Source organism: Cephus cinctus, unplaced genomic scaffold, assembly GCF_000341935.2.
Source record: "Cephus cinctus unplaced genomic scaffold, Ccin1 Ccin1_scaffold0661, whole genome shotgun sequence".
NCBI classification, from domain to species: Eukaryota; Metazoa; Arthropoda; class Insecta; order Hymenoptera; family Cephidae; genus Cephus; species Cephus cinctus.
This window is the reverse complement of record NW_014333290.1, coordinates 347,439-366,513: the sequence shown is the minus strand read 5'-3', so window position 1 is coordinate 366,513 and position 19,075 is coordinate 347,439. Positions and strand designations below refer to the sequence as shown.

At 41.5% G+C, this 19,075-nt stretch overlaps 3 protein-coding genes and 1 long non-coding RNA gene across 8 annotated transcripts; all 4 read right to left on the bottom strand.

The window, feature by feature from the left end:
• Positions 1-19: 19 nt before the first annotated feature.
• LOC107269445 (TGF-beta-activated kinase 1 and MAP3K7-binding protein 3) lies at positions 20-7,757 on the bottom strand. 4 transcript variants are annotated; one of them, XM_015743297.2, is made up of 10 exons: positions 7,420-7,757; positions 4,265-4,403; positions 3,526-3,874; positions 2,749-3,141; positions 2,438-2,683; positions 1,622-1,773; positions 1,469-1,562; positions 1,112-1,393; positions 202-258; positions 20-116 (listed from the first exon to the last, which is right to left on the bottom strand). In XM_015743297.2, the coding sequence occupies exons 2-10, from the start codon at positions 4,370-4,372 to the stop codon at positions 91-93; spliced, it is 1,707 nt and encodes a 568-aa protein (XP_015598783.1). In that variant the 5' UTR covers positions 4,373-4,403; positions 7,420-7,757; the 3' UTR covers positions 20-90. The 4 variants fall into 4 exon arrangements, with proteins under 4 accessions (XP_015598783.1, XP_015598782.1, XP_015598781.1 ...); XM_015743296.2 differs by lacking the exons at positions 20-116; positions 202-258 and having other exon boundaries at positions 724-1,393; positions 4,265-4,399; positions 7,420-7,753; XM_015743295.2 differs by lacking the exons at positions 20-116; positions 202-258 and having other exon boundaries at positions 724-1,393; positions 7,420-7,752.
• A 403-nt stretch (positions 7,758-8,160) lies between these two features.
• On the bottom strand, positions 8,161-16,664 carry LOC107269458 (chloride intracellular channel exc-4). The gene is made up of 4 exons (XM_015743322.2): positions 16,466-16,664; positions 10,115-10,420; positions 9,711-10,037; positions 8,161-9,597 (listed from the first exon to the last, which is right to left on the bottom strand). Exons 1-4 carry the CDS (start codon positions 16,532-16,534, stop codon positions 9,517-9,519), a joined length of 783 nt encoding a protein of 260 aa, XP_015598808.1. The 5' UTR covers positions 16,535-16,664; the 3' UTR covers positions 8,161-9,516.
• LOC112494593 lies at positions 10,427-16,165 on the bottom strand. Of its 2 annotated transcripts, XR_003060178.1 has the most exons (6): positions 16,094-16,165; positions 13,941-16,034; positions 13,686-13,789; positions 12,601-13,593; positions 12,115-12,524; positions 10,427-11,991 (listed from the first exon to the last, which is right to left on the bottom strand). It is a non-coding gene; the product is annotated as an uncharacterized LOC112494593 (long non-coding RNA). The 2 variants fall into 2 exon arrangements; XR_003060179.1 differs by lacking the exon at positions 16,094-16,165 and having other exon boundaries at positions 10,437-11,991; positions 13,490-13,593; positions 13,941-15,326.
• A 603-nt stretch (positions 16,665-17,267) lies between the features above and the next one.
• Positions 17,268-18,882, bottom strand: LOC107269430. Its single transcript, XM_025086712.1, has 5 exons — positions 18,845-18,882; positions 18,391-18,431; positions 18,235-18,297; positions 17,921-18,026; positions 17,268-17,843 (listed from the first exon to the last, which is right to left on the bottom strand). The coding sequence occupies exons 2-5, from the start codon at positions 18,406-18,408 to the stop codon at positions 17,359-17,361; spliced, it is 672 nt and encodes a 223-aa protein (XP_024942480.1). The 5' UTR covers positions 18,409-18,431; positions 18,845-18,882; the 3' UTR covers positions 17,268-17,358.
• Positions 18,883-19,075: the final 193 nt, after the last annotated feature.

Below are 19,075 nucleotides of genomic sequence, written 5' to 3'. Positions count from 1 at the left end.
TTCGTATCAGTCACTTAAATCCCTATTACCTCTTTTTATTTAATTAAAATAATTATATGTACAGTTTTTAGGTCTCTAATTCAGTTCACATCATACCACCCAACTATGCACCGTTCCTGTAAACAATATAATTAACATCCCTCAATTTTTTATTCTAACGACATCTATTACGAAATCGTTAAATCCGTCAAAATCACTTACGTCTCGGCGAAAAGTTATGATGATGGGTCACTCGTATATGAATATCTTGCGTTTCACCTGAGAATTACATAATATCTGACGATTAAACAAGATTTAATTAACAGCACAACCGAATTATTAACACAATGCTTTGCATGGTTACGTAAAAAAAAACAATTGTCATTCATACTGAAAAGTTATGCAAAGATTTTGTATTATTCAAATACTAATCACGAAAATCATTACGTCTTATTACTCCTTTCCTAGAAAGTGATTTGCTTCGTTACTAAAGGTTACCTACCTTGTATTCTAAAGTTCACGATCTCCCCTCCCCTCTCTCAATAATTCCCTATTATCCATTAATGGCTGGTAAGGTGATAAAAGTACGAAGCATAGTATTACCTTCCGCATTGGTACACAAGAGGAAATATAAAACGTAATGTTAAACAACATAGTACAGTCCAGTATCAAATAATTCGTAAACGCAAAAAAAAGCACACGTCATGGTCATGGCAGGCAAATAAGCCAATAAACGAATGCACATAATTATGAAATATATTTATTAAGACATTTACCATATATACAAATTAATATTCCACGAAGCATCGTATGTACACTAAAAGAGGTACGGAATTACGTCGGCCTAGTAATTAATAAAACATTCAATACGTGCGCGAAAACGTTGATTAATATCACAAATAACGAGGTACTGTTACATTATTAGAATAGCATTAAATAAAAGATAATCATCACTCAATTGATAAACGTATCACGTTATGAGGCATGCGATTATTAATTCAAAATTATCAAACATCGGCAAACGTGGATTCTTATTTTCTGGATTTCGCATCTGCCAAAGATTTCGTGGACAACAGTGGCCTCGAATTGTCAATGGAGATGGACCTGGGTGAGGTCTTTATCGATGCCGTACCTGTATTATGGTTGAGCAGCCTGGGCATGTCGCACTGTTCGCACTTGTCCATCAGAGGATGATTATCGAAAGTGCACATCTTGCAGACCCAGGAGGGACCATCCCGATCATCTCGATCAGGATCAATATTAACGTTGGGTATAGTGTTCCTGGACGGGGCTGGTTCCCATGCAGGAGGTTGACTGGGCAGCGGTGGCGGACTGGCATTAAAGGGCACAGGGACAAACGGTTGCCCCGTATAAATGCCCTGATAAAACTCCTCATTCGTCTCCCCAAGAGGTACTGAAACGTGTCATCGTGTGGCTGGATTTCATAGGAAAGTTCCTGGACACTCAGGTTGTCCAGTCGGTTACGCACCTCGTGGATCGGATCTCTGGTCCACCTCGTCAGCAAGCCTGTCGCACTCTACCTGTAGTTGATAAATTTCGCTTCTCAGCTTTCTCTTTAGTTCCTAAATCAACAGATCAGCCATTAGACAAATAATTTTTTCAAACATTTTTCTACTCCTACCTGTGGTGGTAACGTCGAGTCCAACGGTCTCGCCAGGGATTCTAATTCCCTCTTCATAGCTTCCAGTCTTCCCTTTTCAGCCCTCAATTCCGATGCCAATCTATCTCGCCTGACCAACTGTTCCTCGACTAACCGCCTTTGACGCTCCGCGACTGCAACACATATAACAGGAATAATATTTTCTTCGTACCCGTGACTGAAAGAAGGAAACACACGAATCGCACGACGTGTCCACGTGTGTAAATATCCGCCTTACTCAACGCAGTGTCAAGATCCATAGAGAGTAAAGCTAGTACTACGCGGTACTTTTAACAGAACCAAGTATTCTGCAGGGAGAGTCGTATTTTGTCCTCCTATATAAAACCGTGATTTGTCGTTATCGCTCGAAGATAACAGTATTTTGTCTAGGTGGTCTGAATGACGTTGGATGATATTTAAACAACATATACGGAACAGTCACAGATGTCCAATATTGATTACTCAATAGTAATCTCAGAGAGAGCAAAAAACAGTACAAAGTACAGATTAAAAAAATACAATCAATTGCAACGACTTAAAACAGAGTGTAAGAAAAGAGAATACAGTATTGTAAAGCAGAGGAAAAACAGAGTATCGTACAACATACATATGTAAGTATAGTAGAAGGCAGAGATTTGCGTGAGTAATAGTATGCGTGACTCTATGTATAGCCGGGCGTGGGTCAGGAATGCGTAAATATCGATGCTGCGGAGTACTAGCGTGGGCGTGCGCGTGAACGTGTGACTCTCAGGTAAATATATGAGAAGTGCAACAAGGTGATAGAAAACTTTAATCCACCTTGGTTGAGCGGCGATCTAGCGGGTTCGGCGGTCGTCGAGGAAGAGGCGTTGTTGGTTGTAGCACGTGGTGCCAACGGAGGTGGAGTCGAGGGTGCCGAAGGGGTCGTAGGGAGGCTGCTAGGGGCGACAGGAACATTGCCGACCTGGGGAACGGAGGGTGTCGTTGGAGCACTCATGGTCGTCGTTGGAGCACTCATGGTCGTCGTTGGTCTTGGTAATTGACTAGGTGGACCAGCTGGTAGGCCTGATGGATAAAAGCAAAAATTTATTACTCGATTGTCAATTACAATTGAATCAATTAATTGGTACCTGGAGGTCGATGAGGTGTTGTTTGCTGTGGAGTTAACAGAGTAGTTGGTCTTGTAGGACCCATAGGAGGTCTGATCCTGGCAGCAGCTACACTGCCTACGTTTCCTGGACCGATGCTGATCTGAAGTCTACTCTGAAAACCCCTAGGATCGACAGAGGATGTCGAGTAAGTCAAACTCGAGCCCTGTGAGCGTATATCGATAGGTGGTTGTGGCTCGGACGACGGTGGCCTCAGGGTGAGACTGACGGAAGTGTAGCTTCGCGTATGATCAACCACAGGAGTACCGTTGGGTCCGTTACTCACATTCGCTGCCAAGGGGTCGGCGTAGTGAGGTCGTGGTTCCACGACCAGATCGCTTCGTTTACCGGTACTTGGTGGTACCGTTCGAAAATCTAAACAACATACCCCCCACCCCCAAAAAAATGAAAAAAAAGGTACAACCACTCTATGACAAAAACGATCTTCTTCAATGGTATTAGATAAACACGGATCACGATTAGTCGAAGAAAAGCTGGCATAGGAGAAGTAAAAGTAAACTCGCAAGGATCACAGCAAAGACAGAAAGACGGATTAGCGCAATCAAGGTGGATGTCACACAGAGACCAGTAGTAGCACGCATTGATCATATGATCACGTTCGTAGGCAGAGGGTAGTAATGGAACGATTAAAATATATAGGGTATCTTTAGTCCAGGCTAGAATATTTATATATTATACGAGCTCGCGCCCTGTTAACGTGGATGATGATCTAAGAGTTCGAGCTGACGTAATGCGTACCGCGATTGCTAGCTGGACTGCACGCGACGTTGACGTTGAGCTCGAAGCCGGCGTGGTTGGGGGTGTTGAGGTCGTCGAAGAATCCTCTGGCGGGACAAGCCGCCGGGGCAGAGGATGGCGCAACATGGGACGGATGCTGGATAGGTACACGTGGGCAAGTGACGGGACATCGTCGTGTTAAGCCAATGTCTAAGGACGCGGGCCGATGGGCACGCGAGGAATTGGAATTCATGGCGCAAGGGGTCGGCTGTGCTGGGACAGGGGCTGGCGGTGGAAACGCGCCGGGCGACGGCCGCGCGTCCTGCGTCGCACGAAGCCTCCGTGCACATGTCTCCCGATCGTGGCTGTTCTGCAACACACGCGTACCTCCCGTAAGCTATCGAGCATGCCTTAGACAGTTTATATATATCTCGAAAACCCGAAAAATACAATTTTTACTGTCTCGTGCATCTTCTACAGGGTTAAAGTTACCCGGGACTACCTCGGGTCGGGTCACAACCCTTAACTGTAAAACAAACACAACGCGCACTCCATGCAATAAGTATGTATAATGATGATAGGACGGATACGTGACAACGTGATGAGTTCATCCTGAGAGAGTTCAAGCGATAACTCTAGGACGATGTCTTAGTAAGATGAACATGATGAGAGGTGTTAACGAGGAACTCGAGGAAAATCTATATAGAGATAACCAAAAGGTTCTCATGGTTTCCCCGAGCAAGCGGACTCTAGGGTCTACCTGGGCGATGCACTGGGAGACGACGTGGTCGGGGAGCGCAGGAAACTGCTGCTTCAGCTCATGGAACAGCTGCATGATGGCGATGTTAGAGCAGTGGCACTCCCCCATCGTGGGCCCCCATCCTCCTGGCAGGGCCTACCTGCGGGTGCCAGGTGTAAGCTTCGTTATTCTTGGCGAGTTTCCATCGAGTCCTTACCGTCCACATCCTCTCCTCACTGTACTCTATGTAGGGGTGGTGATGAAGGAAGGGGGAGGGGTTGCTGTCGTAGCCAGTGAGTATATACGCAAAATCCGGACCGTCCATGATATATACGATATGTATGCTCAATTTAAAACATTATCAACACTAAAGGAATAAAAATCCATATGAACCCTAAAATGCTATAGCAAACGAGGAAGAAGATGACGTGGATGAAGACGTAGGAGAGCATGAGACTCGTCGACGATGGCAGCGGGGGCGCTTTCCATGCGGTTTCCCGATACACCCTCGTATTTATAAACGCGACTGACCCATTTTTCAAGAGCAAGGCACAGTTCGCTCGGGCTAACCGAGAGCTACAGTAACGTAGATCGGCGGACTTGGCAGGCACCGGGTTGCGGTGGACACCTGTGCCGCGTGCCGGAGGAGTGCCACATAATTAGCCGGCACTGTACGTGCCACACGCGCGAGTTATATAGTGCCACACGCGTTATACCTAGCCATTGCCATCTTGTCCTGTCTGATTTTGACTGCTCTCGCTGCCTACGAACGTTCGAGGAACATTGAAAAACGAGCGTTCACGTATGCATCGGTAAACACACTGTAAGGCGTTATTAAAGAATAATGACGTCCTCCTGGCACGTGGCCACGAATCCTTAGAGTGACAGGATACGTTGAGCAATACGATATTACGAACATAGTAAAAGATTTGTTCGAGTATAAATCGTAGGACGTGAAATATTAGTTGATACGACAATTCATGACATCCGTCTTTCCATCTTTAGGTAAAATTAATGTGACTTGAATAATCTGAGAGTCAGACATAATAATGATCACAAAAGTATCTTATTTGAATATGAACTGAAGATTGACCTTTGTGGACGCCTTTTCAAGTGATATTATCGAATTCGTTCCGGTATGCTAGGAGCAGCGATTGTGCAAACTCGTTCAAGCACAACCAAAGCTACGCCAGTTTTCGTTAGGATAGTGGGTAAAGGCTGGTATAGCAATTGCGAGATTGAGACGCGTGCCAGATTTTTTCTTCGGCAGGTGGCGGTATTAGGAATCAGTCGGGATATGGTTGGAAAGAACGAGGTAAGAGAAAAGCGGGGAGAAGACGAAGAGGAGCAAAAAGAGAGTATGGGACTGAGAGTGCGTTCGCCGAGAGGTAAGGAGAAAGGAAAAGCGGAATTCTTGGTTGCCGGGAAGATATTTGTGTCATGGAATACCTAGGAGAGACAGAGGGAGAGAACGGAAGATTGAGATGGAGAGAAAGAGGGACCAGAATGGAGTGTCTCAAAGAGAGGAAATAAGAGAAAAAAGAGAATAAGGATTTCCAGCTCTTCGACTTTGCTATCCAGACGACTAAAACCCAGAGAATCTTATCTGATTTCGTAAACCTAGGAAACCGATAGTCGTGCCAATAGGACAGGATGTAAATAAACCCGTGACCACGACACGGTTATCTCTCTCTCTCTCTCTCTCTTTCTCTCTCTCTGTTTCAGACTTGATAGTTTATTGGTTTCGCGAGAAGCACAAGAAGCTTTTCGCCGACACCTGTTCCAACGGCGTCGCAACCCATCGTACTACGTCAGCCCGTCAAACTGACGTACGCGGGAAACGATACAACGACGACCACGAGAATCCATCTAGCGTGTGCAAACTTTTAAAAATAAAAGCCACCCGCTACGGTAACCAGGTCGAACCTTTAGACATTGATATTGGAAATCTTTTATGCATCTGTTCATATTTGAATTCTATCACTTATACATTGTGTACTTTTATATTGTTCCTGTTCATTCAATCATGCATCTCTGCTACTGCAATTGGACGCTGTTGTTATTTAATCCTCTGTTATATCGTGTACTTTGGCTTTTATCCCGAACGTCTACTGTACTGTTCGATTAAGCCAAGAAAGCTCGACGACCCTCGTGAAGGAAGCGTCGGGGAGTCGTCCAAACCGTGCAAGGTTAAGGTAAGGAAGACAGTCGGTAAGCCCTTGGCTCCGACATTATTTCGAAACACTGCTATCAAGAGACTATGAGAGGGAGAGAGAGATCGTTCAATCATTCATCAACTTGCGTAAACTTTTAAAAATAAAGTTCTCTACATATGACGTTAAAAGACAATAGTAAACAGTTGAAGATCGGCAAAGCATTTTCGCAGGTGGGACAGATAGAACCTGAAGAAGAAAGTACTAAAGAAAACGTTAATCAAATTCGTATGAAACTGATGACGTTCGATACAGAATTTAAAAGTCGATGACTCTGTTGGATATGTTAAAAATAAACATAACCTTGGAAATAACGTTATTTTTATTTCTCTCTGATCTCACGTTGACGCTTTTCTCAATCTTTACAAAATAAACCGAATCGTATATCAATTCGAAGCTATGGTAACGTCGTTAGAAACTGTTGAGCGTCTTCCTGTGATACTTCAATGTTTTTATTTCTGGATAATCTCATTATGTTACAATGCATATATGTATATGTATGTAATAATCATTGCGTTTACTGCAGTAACAATAATTGATTTCGCACTGCGATATCATATAGTAGAGGTTAAGACATTAGCATATGATCAACCGGCATTTCTGTATCGATAGAAACAGCCAACTACATGAGTGCCAGGTTTACGCGGGGTCACGCTTGTAATTCTTTTCCTACTACTTTCTATAAACACTCATATCGAGTATATTAATCATAAATATATGTATCCTTATGAGAAATCGGAGTACCGAAGTATTAAGCATAGATAGGTGAGATCGTGCCAATCATATTGTGCCTGCAGTACCCGACTCCTGAAACGGTCAACACGTCATGATTGGCGGTTCGCCTTATTGTATATAATAAAAACGCAGCGACTCCATCGTATAATATGCGTACGAAAACAGAAATGTCGTGTACGCGTAGTTGTAAGTATCATAAATGATTGTCGAAGGTAGGTGTACACTCACCGGACGGCAACCATTGAAACGTCCAGAGGTAAGTACGGTCACGCTCACTTGAATCACTTTTAAAAACACTCGTGGCTGAATATTAGTTTACGAATTGTGTAATTCCTCCTCACGAGGAAACACCGTCTATCTCGTGGCTCATATCACACTTTGGATGTTAATTTTATCGAGCGTTTTCAAAATTACGAACGAGCGCCGACCGTCCGTCTAGACCACTGATCAGCTGTGCACTGCGTTTCGGTACTACGCACCTCATTTCTAACATTGTACCATGCCATCTTGACTATCATCACAAGCCAAATCTGTACGCGCTGCCCGTCGATATTCCTTGAAGGATGCTTTCCTCGATCTTCATAAGCGTAATACACCAAAAAGTCGTTTTCGGGTCAAAATAAAAGAAGCTTCTTTCATTCACGTAGTCAAGATGGCCGCCGCTACGACGAGTACCTCCTATTTATGAATGGAAGGCATAGTAATAGAACATGAGGAAGGGGAAGCCGGCTGCCTATTTTAAAACTTATTCCAACACCTATCCAACCCCTCGAAAACTTATTTTTTTCTTTATATTCGTTCTTCTTGTTCTTGGTGGCACTGGCGAGACATATTTTTCTCGTCGTGACTATCCTGAGAATTACTCACCATACTCTTGTTGAGGACGACTTGGTAGACATTTAGGCTGTTTTAATTCATTCACGAATTATAATGCGATAAGGTATTTGGTAAGAATAAAGAGACATAATATTACTGTAAACACTGGTATATTGACTCCTAAGAATATAAACCAAAATGTAGTAATACAATATTTTATAATATAATAATACAGAATAGCGATGGTTAAATTTGTCATCGTTTATCATTGACTCGCTATAAGGATACGCAGAGATAAGAGAGATGTTTCGCGTTTCTTCATCTAGTTACTTTATTGCCATGTCCGTTGATTTGTCATGTGTGATGGTAAAGACTGAATGTACCACACGATCATATCTGTCAATTAATGGCATAAATAATCGTGAAATTGATACTTGCACGAATTACCGACTTGTAGATCGTATAATGATAGAAAATTCAAAACGGTTCACTCCTAAGTTTCATAAGATTTTCTAAAAGTCTCATCTTTTCACTAGAGACTAATGATTTGCGAGTCCTGCCAGATTACAGAAAAAATCATTACCAGTAAACACAGAGTCGAGTACAAATATTCGTACATGGTAAGTAAAGATGAACATTTTGCAAGAGATTAGGAGCAACTCGCTTTGTATTCGAAAAATTGTTTTTTTTTTTATGGATTGCAATTACCGGTAACGTGTGATTATTCCTCGACAAGTTTGGCACAGTACTACGTTTTCTCTTTACTTATTTCTTCCTTCTTCCTGTCAAAAAAAGGACGTCCCGGCATGAACGTCGCCGATTTTTACGAGAGCACTTAAATCAGGTAATGATGCGCGTCACAAGCAAGTGAAAACGTTTGATGAAATCAGTAAGGGACAAGGGGCACAGGTCGAAGACCTTTAAGAAGTTGGAAGTTATGTACTTCCGGTACATAAGCGCGAATGACAACACTAGATAGGAAGAAAAATTAAGGAAGTAGGTTAAGGGGTACAGGAATATATATGTATATATATATATAACAGGTGTGTAAGGAGTGAACAAAAAATTGTGGAATTCAGTTGTCCGAGGTTACGTAAGCTTTAAAGGTTGTTTGAAAGTGTCTCTTGCGATAAAAAGGAAGCATTGTCGATCTAAGGTCCGGCACCGGGCCTTATCGGTATATGATTAATTTCATAAATTCATTTACGTTAAGTTTGATGCACTTTTAATGAATATGCGTAAGCGCGTGTGTATGCGTGCACGCACGTGTAATCTCGTGCGTGTCAGGTGTGTATTAGCATGCACGTATTACGGTGCGTATGTGTGTGTGTATACATGTGCCGATTAGGAAACAGCGTCGACACGATCGAGCCACGATGGCATTGGGTCGTTGAAGGGCGCGACAGGAACCTTTTTTTTTCTTTGCGCTACGTATGGGATTTGCGGACGGTGCCGGGTCGCCGTCGGGCCGACGACGTCGAGCCTGCCGACGTCAATAGCCCAATCCGTCTAATCTTCATTCACCTCGATGGGGATGCTGGTGGTGAAGGTAGGCGTCTCCAGCTCCTCATGCTTCTTCATCTTCATACTCTGCAAGATGGCACAGTTGTTACGTATTGGAAGATTACATGTAATTATTATACTAGCAGCAATGTGAATGTTAGAATGAGGAGAATATTCGTAAAATAATTAAAATAATTTACCTGCTGCAACTTATAATGATTAATGATATCCTGATCGGCAGGACAGCTCTGCAAGAATGCATCGAGCCTATACATATGATGCATATATCTCCATAGGTGAACCAGGGTTTCCGGGATCTCGAAGTCAGCGAAGTACTTGCCAGCGACCCTGATGTGCTGCAAACGTGGCATCAGCTCGCAGTCGAAGCAGCACATGGTGTCGCCAGTCAGGAAGCGCGTGCCCTTGCGACCCAGGTGCTCGTCAATCTTACGTAGATGGGCCATCAGAGACGAAGACTTGGGATCCTTGTCCTTGTCCTTGGCGTTGAGCAACAGCAACTTCAGCTTCTGCGAGTGGAGCTTACTGTTATCCACGGTGAAGCTGGCCAGACGAGCTACGAAAGCTCGCCCGGTACGGAACTCACACTGAAGAGGTTCTCGACGAGAGTCGCGACTTCCTTATCCTGGACGAAGAGGTTGTGCCCGCCAGGTATGTTCTTCATGATGTGACGCTCGATCTTCTCGTTCTCCAGGATGGCGTCCCCGTTGTCAATAAGTATGGGAGGCGGCGTCGCCTGGAAGTTTGTACGGAAATCTGGAGGCGGCTTCTGCATATCCACTGTTGTCACTTTCAGGGAGATTGTCTTCAGTTCTGCCAGTAGGTAGAGGTCCATGAAGTACTCCTGGCAGAAGAGGCAGGCACCCTTTCTGCGACCATCGATCGTCGAGGCCTAGGGACATTCAATTAAAATATCTGTCAGTACACTTTATCTTTTCACAAATATCATTATTAACCTAACAATTGAATTCGTATTGAACGCTTTTCATGCCGTCAAAATAATCCACGTATATATCTATCTGAATTCAGATTCCTTTTGCTTTCATTCCCAAGGTATATTCCAGTCATTCGTGTCACGATTTGTCTAGCAGGCTCTCGTAGTCTTGTGATGGTGCCGATCGATGTCTCCAGTAGTTCCAATGTACGCGTCATGAATTTGGAACCTGGATGTCAGAGTAAACGAAAGATCGCCTATTGTCTGCCGCAAAAGGAGTCGTCCAAAAAGTGAATCATCGTAATGACAATGAGGCAGCATGTGAAAGGGAGTGAGGGGTTTCCTTAGGCAGGGTCATTAAGCTTAGGAAAAAGATGACTGTAGTATGTTTATAGAAATGAGTATTTCCAAGTTTCCTGGTAGATCGTATTATCTCGTTGTTATCTGCATTCTCGTTTTATTCCTATTTCTCAGGCTGATCTTGTGACCGCATCCCGTTAAAGCGTCATGGCACAAAATGATGTCATTGGTTTATTCATCATGCTGACACGATCCTATGAAAATAACCAGCATCAGCAAACACGTCTGTGTACAATTCATCAATATTTAAATGATACAGACTGTAAAAACAATAATAATATAATAATTCCATACTCTGAAATTTTATCAATACATTACTTGGCGGTCAAACATTTTCATTTATCTGTATAAGGTTATCGGACTTATCTCGTGAATTTCAAATCGCCATGTTACAACCTATAGCTGTATCTCATTTTTGTAATAGTAATGTATCATTGAGTGATAGCAAAAATTCCATTTATACATGTCGTCTGTATAAAACTTAAATAGACACAAACATTTCCGTGCTCGGAATCATTTAAAGGCTGATAAAAAAAAAACAAGATGGTCGATCTTCGGCATCCTTTGATAATAATTGATTTATGAGAATTTCAAATGTTACTACGACCTTAAGATCTCTATCGGCAAGCGAGATTAATGAAATCTTATATTTAACGTAGAAATTTACAATTTTTAAGTTTTAGGTACCATTTCTTATCTAAAATTATTAATTTTTTTCATATTCTTCTAATAATATCTACCGCCCATTTTTTCGGTTACAGAATATTTCTATCCAACCGTGTACATACACTCTCCCTTTAGATTCATGGCCAAGACTGATCGATTGATCGATGCTCTCGTTATAAATAGGATCTTCTAGTTGGTTTATAACGGTGTCCGTACTATTTCTCAATAATAGTCCGTATGCCTGATGACGCATAGCCCGTTCTCCAGGTTTGGGAATTCGTTATTGCGCAACGCGAAAGTCAAGGCTCGAGTCAGTAGGTCCAACGACGTACGAATTAGTTACAAGACTCTTTCGAGTGAACTTTTTTGCAACTGGATATTAACCGACTGAACACAGAGCCAGGACAGACAGTGAAAACTAACGAGAAGACAACCATAGAACTAACACCAACGTCTCCAAATCAGTTCCAAAAATCGCCCTTAAGCCAGCCACTGCAATCCCTCTACAAAAAAAAAGGTGATCCAAATTAAATCTGCAATTAAACACCAATAAATGCATAGAAGACGAGGAGGATCAAATAACAAAGGTTCATAACGAAATCAAACCAATTAGAAACGACTTGCACCTGGAATCCCAAGATTTTTCACAGCTGAGAGCACGTGCCGTGAAACGTGGCGAGTTGGTAAACGGCTATAATTTAAAGCCCAGTCTCATCTCATAATGAAGTCTAAAGATGCTCTCTTATGTTTTCATTAAAAATATCGTAACGAAGCAAAGACAAATGGACGTTTCTTTTTTCGATCATTCAATCTCTTGTGCCTCTCTCCATGTAAATAAGATAGCAAACCCAAGAATAAAATTCAGGATATTTGTGTTGCTCCAGAGAATGTAAATCTCAGATCAAATGTCAGCAGCTGGATAATCATGTATTCTCCATCTTTAGACTGGCATCTCCTGCCTTCGATCGGATCCTCCTCTACTCCTTTCTCTCTTACGAAAGTCGGGAAATTCAAAGCGTGTCGAGCGCGTATTGGCCTAAGAAAAAAAAAAATAATAATAAACCTCTGCCAATGGATATGGATACCATACGACGACCTTCTTCGATACGAACTACTGGTCTACTCGTCGTTATCGGCTTACTGCGAAATCCGATAAGTCAATGCAATTGAAATTCACAGCTTAACGCTAATCGCACTCCGTAGAACGGGACGTTTTCGATGAATTTAAATAAACAGTAAGAAACTTGAACGCCAGGGATAATACGGAGACATTGTGAAATTCGTGAAAAAGTACGTGGCCGAGATTATCATTGAATTGAAGAAGAACAAGACCAGACGCAAGCTTGGATACATCAAATATAAATGTCAAAAATTAACTAATCAGCTAATTAATATTAAAACAAGTGATTAGAAGTTGTAAAGTCAGTAAATTTCAGTACTGAATATCTGGTACAGAGCATTCGAGTAGCCTTTACTTATACGCGCTGAACGTTTGTCGGTTTCCTTATCGTTTAAACGTGCTTAGCGGAGCTCGCTATTTGCAAAACATGGAAAATCTTATATACAAGTCTAGTCGCTCGTTAAACTACAGAGACCCTTACTGTATATTGAATTACACGAGAATACAAAGATATGTTTTAGGCTTCAAATATACTGAGAACCAGAACCAACAAAGAGCTGTATATCTGTTATACAGATACGTGTAATATCTTAGTACCACTAAAAAGATTTATATAATAAGTTCAATAAAACGTTAATTGAAACAATAAAGATCAGTGGCCTAATAATTCATATCGCTTATCTTAGTTAAAATATTATTCCTCGAATAAATATCGTGAGCCTAATCTACGTCTATGCTAGATGACGCTCTTTCAGTAACTTCTGGTACACAACATTGTACATAGACGCATTAGTAAGAAGCTATTAATGGCAGCGACATCTTTGACGCGAATCGTAGCCAACATCTTTTTCACTCAGAGTCCCACGTCGAAGGCCGAATACCTTATATACGCTTAATATATTGTTGCAGGTGCCCAACGATGGATGATGATTCATATGGCGCAATGATCAAGGAGACAGAAAAGGATGCAGAGAAGGAAAGCACTCTGGACAACAATGAAAAAAAAATTAATACAAAGTCATCTTAGTCTTCACACTAAATTTTGGCAGGATGAAAAAAATCAAGATACGCTCTTACCGAAGCTAGTTACGTTCCTTGGCCAAGATCCAGAGCGGATGTGCGGATAAATGAACGTCAACGGTGGGAAACGTTACTGAGCTGGTATCCGGACAATGAGAACTCTAGAGGAGTCGAGTGTAGGCGGACAACAAAAAATTAGTTAGTTGATTGGCTAATACGTGATTACGAGTATTGAAAGAAAATTTTTCTCTGAAATTTCCTAATGGCTCTTGCCTGCCATATACACTTGCCATATACACTTGGAAAACGTACAGTAGGTGCAGTGTTTGCGATGGAAGTGGACTGGAAGCGGATGATAATGAACATTAATCAAGTTCCTAAAGCTGTTTTTTAAGTAGAGCCCTACACTCGGTTTGATCAGTCTTATACTCTTTACTATTATTTTAACACTGTGTGTCACTTGGCGTATTTTATTCGACTATCATTAATCTGTGTCTCGTCTAGTGATTCCAAACTCCAAGGTGCAATAGTTATCTCGGATATCCCAGGATACTGTAGCTCTTGCGTAATTCTACGTGCGTAAAATTTGATACAGGGTGATACTGTACGTGCGTAAGTTACTATACAGAAATTCGCCGATTTATTACTCATGCCCTCCCGTGCATGAGGTCGTACAATGATTTTCAGAATATTTTATACGAGAATGATGTTCAGTAAGAAGGAAAACGAGTATGCAAGAGTTTAACGGTACGTTAGAGAAAAGATATCGTTCCTGGCGGAGGTGTTCACTGTCCCGTTTGACACACTTCGAGTGCAAGGTCGGCCAGTTTCCGTTATAGGGACTTGTAAGGACCCAGGGACAAAGGTGATTACGTCCATGGCGAGCAAGATTTTTTACCTTTCAGGATCTTATCATTTAATTTGATAAGGACCTGCGTACGTGATTCTGCCTGAGTCGAATTTTCTATATCAAGAAGTACGAACTCTTGACAAAGTTATTCGACACAATTCTACAATCGATTCACATTTTATCTTATCAGTCGATACAATACTGAAGCGCATCGTGAAAATCAAACGTTATCTAAGTTCCAACGAGAAAATAAGTTGAACGAGACGGGAAACTATCGTTCGGGTTCTCGATGAGATGCTAATTGATAACCGTGTATATGTACCACTCTTAAAAACGGTTCCTATCTAATTGTTTCTAATTGACGAGAACGAGCCTATTCTCGTAGCACAATCATTGTCAATCTTCCGTTGTATTGACGGTGGTTCCGGTATCAGTGATAGCGTTTGGAAAATGTTTATCTTGAAGTATTGGAGATCTTAATAAGACCTATTGCAACAGTATATATATACACTTTTTAAAAATGATTGATATATCGAACACGTCTAAAAAATATTATTATACAAGGCGAAAGATAAAATCAATAAAAATGACAAAGGTATAGGAAAATCGTCTGAGGACATAGACTACGTAGAGGGTGCTCAGGTTAAAATAATAAAAGGACCCACTGGAGACCTTTTAAGCTGTGCACGACATCATTCTTATCCAGTACAGTTATTGAAATGCGTACATGAGCGCTGACCCTAAGACGCGGTGAGCATTCCACATCGTTACCGTATGGATAAATACAAAGGAAGTCTAGGCTACAAGTTCTGAGTCTCTTCTGAAAGTTTATAGGGCTTTTCAATGTGACCACCTGTCGCGCATGTTCAGATACTCCCTGTATAATCTATATATATATATATATATATACATATAATGTACACAGTTGTTCCTAAGCTGTGTCAGCACTTTTCACGTAGTCTGAAATTCTATTACAAGCGGAAGGACGTAGGAAGCTATCGAGATACGAGGTCGTACCTTGCACGCCATTGGTCGCATACAACAGGCCACGTGGAAACCTGTCGCGCTAGCTTTTCGATTTCCTTCGGGAATAGCAAGGCAGGTACGTTTCCCTAAGATTTCCCCGTTAAGTTACACAGGAGATCACAACTTTTTCTCTAAGCAGCCCCAGGCGACGACACTACTTTTACTCGCCGGCCACGGTGTAAGCAGCGAAACGGATCGTTAGCGAGAATCGATTGATTGGCGAGCGTTCTTGATAGGCGATTTCGATGACGTCGCGAAAATAGTAAAAATGGAGCGTAAAATGGAGAAAGGTAAGTAAAAAAGCAACCGTCTGTGCCAACGGACGGATCTCGTTTCTACTCTATCGTGACACGTCCTCCAAACACAAGTTCAGGAGATATTCCACAGGTTCTTACTTCTTGTAGGCATTAACGAGAGAACAACCAGGACATAGAAAGGAGAGAGAACTGCTGCCGCAGCAGTTAACACGATACAACGCCGTAACGAGTTCTATCGTACCGGCTCACTGGGTAGCAGTTCATCAGCATTTTCTAAAAATAAAGCAAACACAGGCAATATTGTCTCTGGCAACTGAGAACAGTGCAATTACCGACGATTTTTTCGTACAGCGACGCTGCTTGTAAATGTTTAAGACGTATATAGATGTTAACTTGACGCCGAGACCTTCATCGAGTCACGTCACTTTAAAAAACAAAAGACAGCTGAGAGGGATTCTGGGTAACTTCGAGTTAACCACAGTAAAAATAGACTTTTCGGATATCCCAAGGCATAGGTACTTTGTACTTCACGGATGATTGTTTATTCCGCCGGAATCGTGCTTTGTTTTATAGAAATACGTGAGGAAACAGACTCGAAATCGTCGAGCGCAGCTCGTTCTGGCGTTCCACGCCCATTTCTGTAAGCAAGGCTCAGGGCTCTCTGATATCATCAACTTCAACCTGCTAAGCTTTCTTGAACTCACCTTAATAATCAGCTCAATCTCGGGCACATCCCCGTTGCTCGTGCCATTCTCGTGGCCGTCATTTGCCATTCTCGTTCCCTTTTGATTCGCTCGCTCGCGTATGAAGGCACTTTTTGGCGTCCGATAGGCAGCTTACTAGCGCTGACTCAAACAGAACGCGATGGAAGCTCACGGAACACTGCTACATCGTGAGCCGCCATACGATTACTACACTAGCGCCGCGTGTGGCAGAATTTAGTACTAAAGTGTAGTGTCGGTATTGTAACCAGCAATTTTTATGGTAAGCAAGCGGTGCGAGTAGGTCTACTTTTTTCATCTTCATTCAAATACAAGGCTGTAATAGTAAAAAATTAATTAAGCAACTATTTATAATTGGTTTTCATTCCGTTAATTACGTTTATTAAACGGCGAAGTATATGCTAGGTGGTTGTAACTTTTATTCATATAATTGAATGTGCTGCGCTCTAACGGCAAGAATATGTATTAAAAATTAGAGAATTTTGGGACTTGCATAGGTTCGAACGGTTATACGAGAAAAGCCGTTGGAACTTTCTCTTTGGACTTTTCAGCATATTAGTTTCCTCGTGTTATTTACAGTGCTGTGTTAATAAGTGATATTAATTGCAGATATTCATTATATACGTCAAGAAGAATTCACAGCCAAATCTTCTTGGATTTAGACGGTTGGAAGTGAAGAATGACAAAACGGTAAGTGTATTTTTTTACAATAGAAATTTATTAAGTTTTATATAGGTATTTGTTTCTACATCTTCAATGACTAGCGTTATTCACACGCCATGACTAGAATTCTTACTGATAATTATAATAAATACGTTTGGTAATAAGACTAGATTAAAGTATAACTAAGTCACGAAGAAACCATTCATGACTTTTCACTGTCTCATTAAGCGAGCAGTATAATCTCTTTGTTTAACTGCCAGATGTAAATCTAATCCTTTCAGCATTCGAATCCTTACTTCGTATTCAGTAGACAAGTTTTCTCTCTGAATGTCTTGAGAGTTCGCATCCATTTGACGCAAGTTCACGTTTTGTGCGTTTTGTTCTACTAGCAGCCCTGTCCTTCGATTTGCCATTTTTGTCGCGACCCTCGAGTACTTTCCCACATGAAATTTCTCAGCATCCTCACGATTTCTTGGGGTGTACTTCACAACATTCCTCATAAAATCAACGGCCACTCGTCGGCACATGTCGTATCCCGAAAGCTGAATGCTTTTACCGCGTACGACCTCAAGTTGGGCAGGTTCCGGTCTTATGGCGCGATTTATGACCGAGTCTACCGTAGACGAGGAGCCTGGTAGGTCCTTGAAAACCTTTGTCAAAACCTCTTTCATCAGATCTTCCTCGCTATCAGACTCTCCTGTTGATTAAGAGTATCAATTTATTACATGCTTCTACTCCTGTTTACTTCATGCGATCTCTAAAACATCCTCTTACCCAAGTCGCTGGTATTGTCGGTAATGTAGGAATCATCCTTAATTTGTCGTTGCAATTCTAAAACCTTTGCCAGCGCCAGTTGCAAGTATTCACGACCATTGGGTTGCTGCAAATTTAAATTTAACAATATAATTGTTACAACACAATTATGAGAAAGCAACAGAGTATTACTAAAGCAGAATACACTAGATATTTAAAGAGGCACACTCAAATGGTATTATCGACTAACGTTAATAAGCTAACGATGGTACAAAAGACTAAACATCTTTAAAGAGTAAAGCAAACTTGAAAGTTTTATTACTATTTTAAATTACCAGCGTTTCTGCAGCAGACTTAATTTTCTTAACTTCGTTATCGGCCTCTGCGAGACACGGAGCCTTTGCATAGAATTAAACGTTAAATTAAAACACTTAATCAGTTTAACATTACAAAATTTTTAATCTAATCCTGTATATCAATTTTCATCTTACCGACAAAGATCTCTTCATTCTCGATAACGAAAATTGTATATCTGTAACATAAGGTCACATACAGTAAACATAAAGTCATTCATACATTACATATTTCGTCAATATCTGCTAAATACATGTCATTGCAACGAGATAAAGTATTTCAATCGTATGACTCTGATTCATACAATCAATCCAAATGACAAACCGACAACAACTCGGCGTCTCTGCCTATACGACTACAACGCCTGTGATTAATTGCGAACCATAAATCTGTCGGAGGATTTAAACTAGCCTATACAATGTGACATAATTTAATTTAACGATCGATTTATAGCAGTCAATCTATTATATATTTTCACAAGTCGTCTAACTTGCCACCATATAATAAGTGAATTATAAAACACAACACTCGCGGCACGTTTACATTAAATTAGTTCCATAACAAATTCGTAGTTGCTTTAGCAATTCTTACCGTACGTTCATCAACGACAAGACGTACCGAACACTGACGGTTGACTATGAACGTTACGAGGGTGCTAGTTTGTCGCGTGCCCCATATCCCCACCCATGAAATACCCCATGACAGCTGCAAAACGACCCCCTGATCTTGAAGCGTGCCCCATGAGTAGTAGGGGGAGAGTATACGTTAAAATCGTTAGCCACTGCCGTACATATGGGATACGTGTACCTGAAGTACCGTTTA

Excerpts from the sequence above, each read along its gene's own strand:
- LOC107269458 (XM_015743322.2), bottom strand. The coding sequence starts at position 16,534 with ATGGCAAATGACGGCCACGAGAATGGCACGAGCAACGGGGATGTGCCC. Across the intron at positions 10,038-10,114 it reads TCGTCGAGAACCTCTTCAGT|AAGCTGAAGTTGCTGTTGCT; the intron begins GTGAGTTCCGTA and ends CTCCACTCGCAG. Across the intron at positions 9,598-9,710 it reads ATCATTATAAGTTGCAGCAG|AGTATGAAGATGAAGAAGCA; the intron begins GTAAATTATTTT and ends GCCATCTTGCAG.
- LOC107269430 (XM_025086712.1), bottom strand. Across the intron at positions 18,027-18,234 it reads AGTCTGCTGCAGAAACGCTG|CAACCCAATGGTCGTGAATA; the intron begins GTAATTTAAAAT and ends TTAAATTTGCAG. Across the intron at positions 17,844-17,920 it reads CGACAATACCAGCGACTTGG|GAGAGTCTGATAGCGAGGAA; the intron begins GTAAGAGGATGT and ends CTTAATCAACAG.
- LOC107269445 (XM_015743296.2), bottom strand. The coding sequence starts at position 4,372 with ATGGGGGAGTGCCACTGCTCTAACATCGCCATCATGCAGCTGTTCCAT. Across the intron at positions 1,774-2,437 it reads TAGATCGCCGCTCAACCAAG|TCGCGGAGCGTCAAAGGCGG; the intron begins GTGGATTAAAGT and ends TATGTGTTGCAG. Across the intron at positions 1,394-1,468 it reads CCAGAGATCCGATCCACGAG|TACCTCTTGGGGAGACGAAT; the intron begins GTGCGTAACCGA and ends GACACGTTTCAG.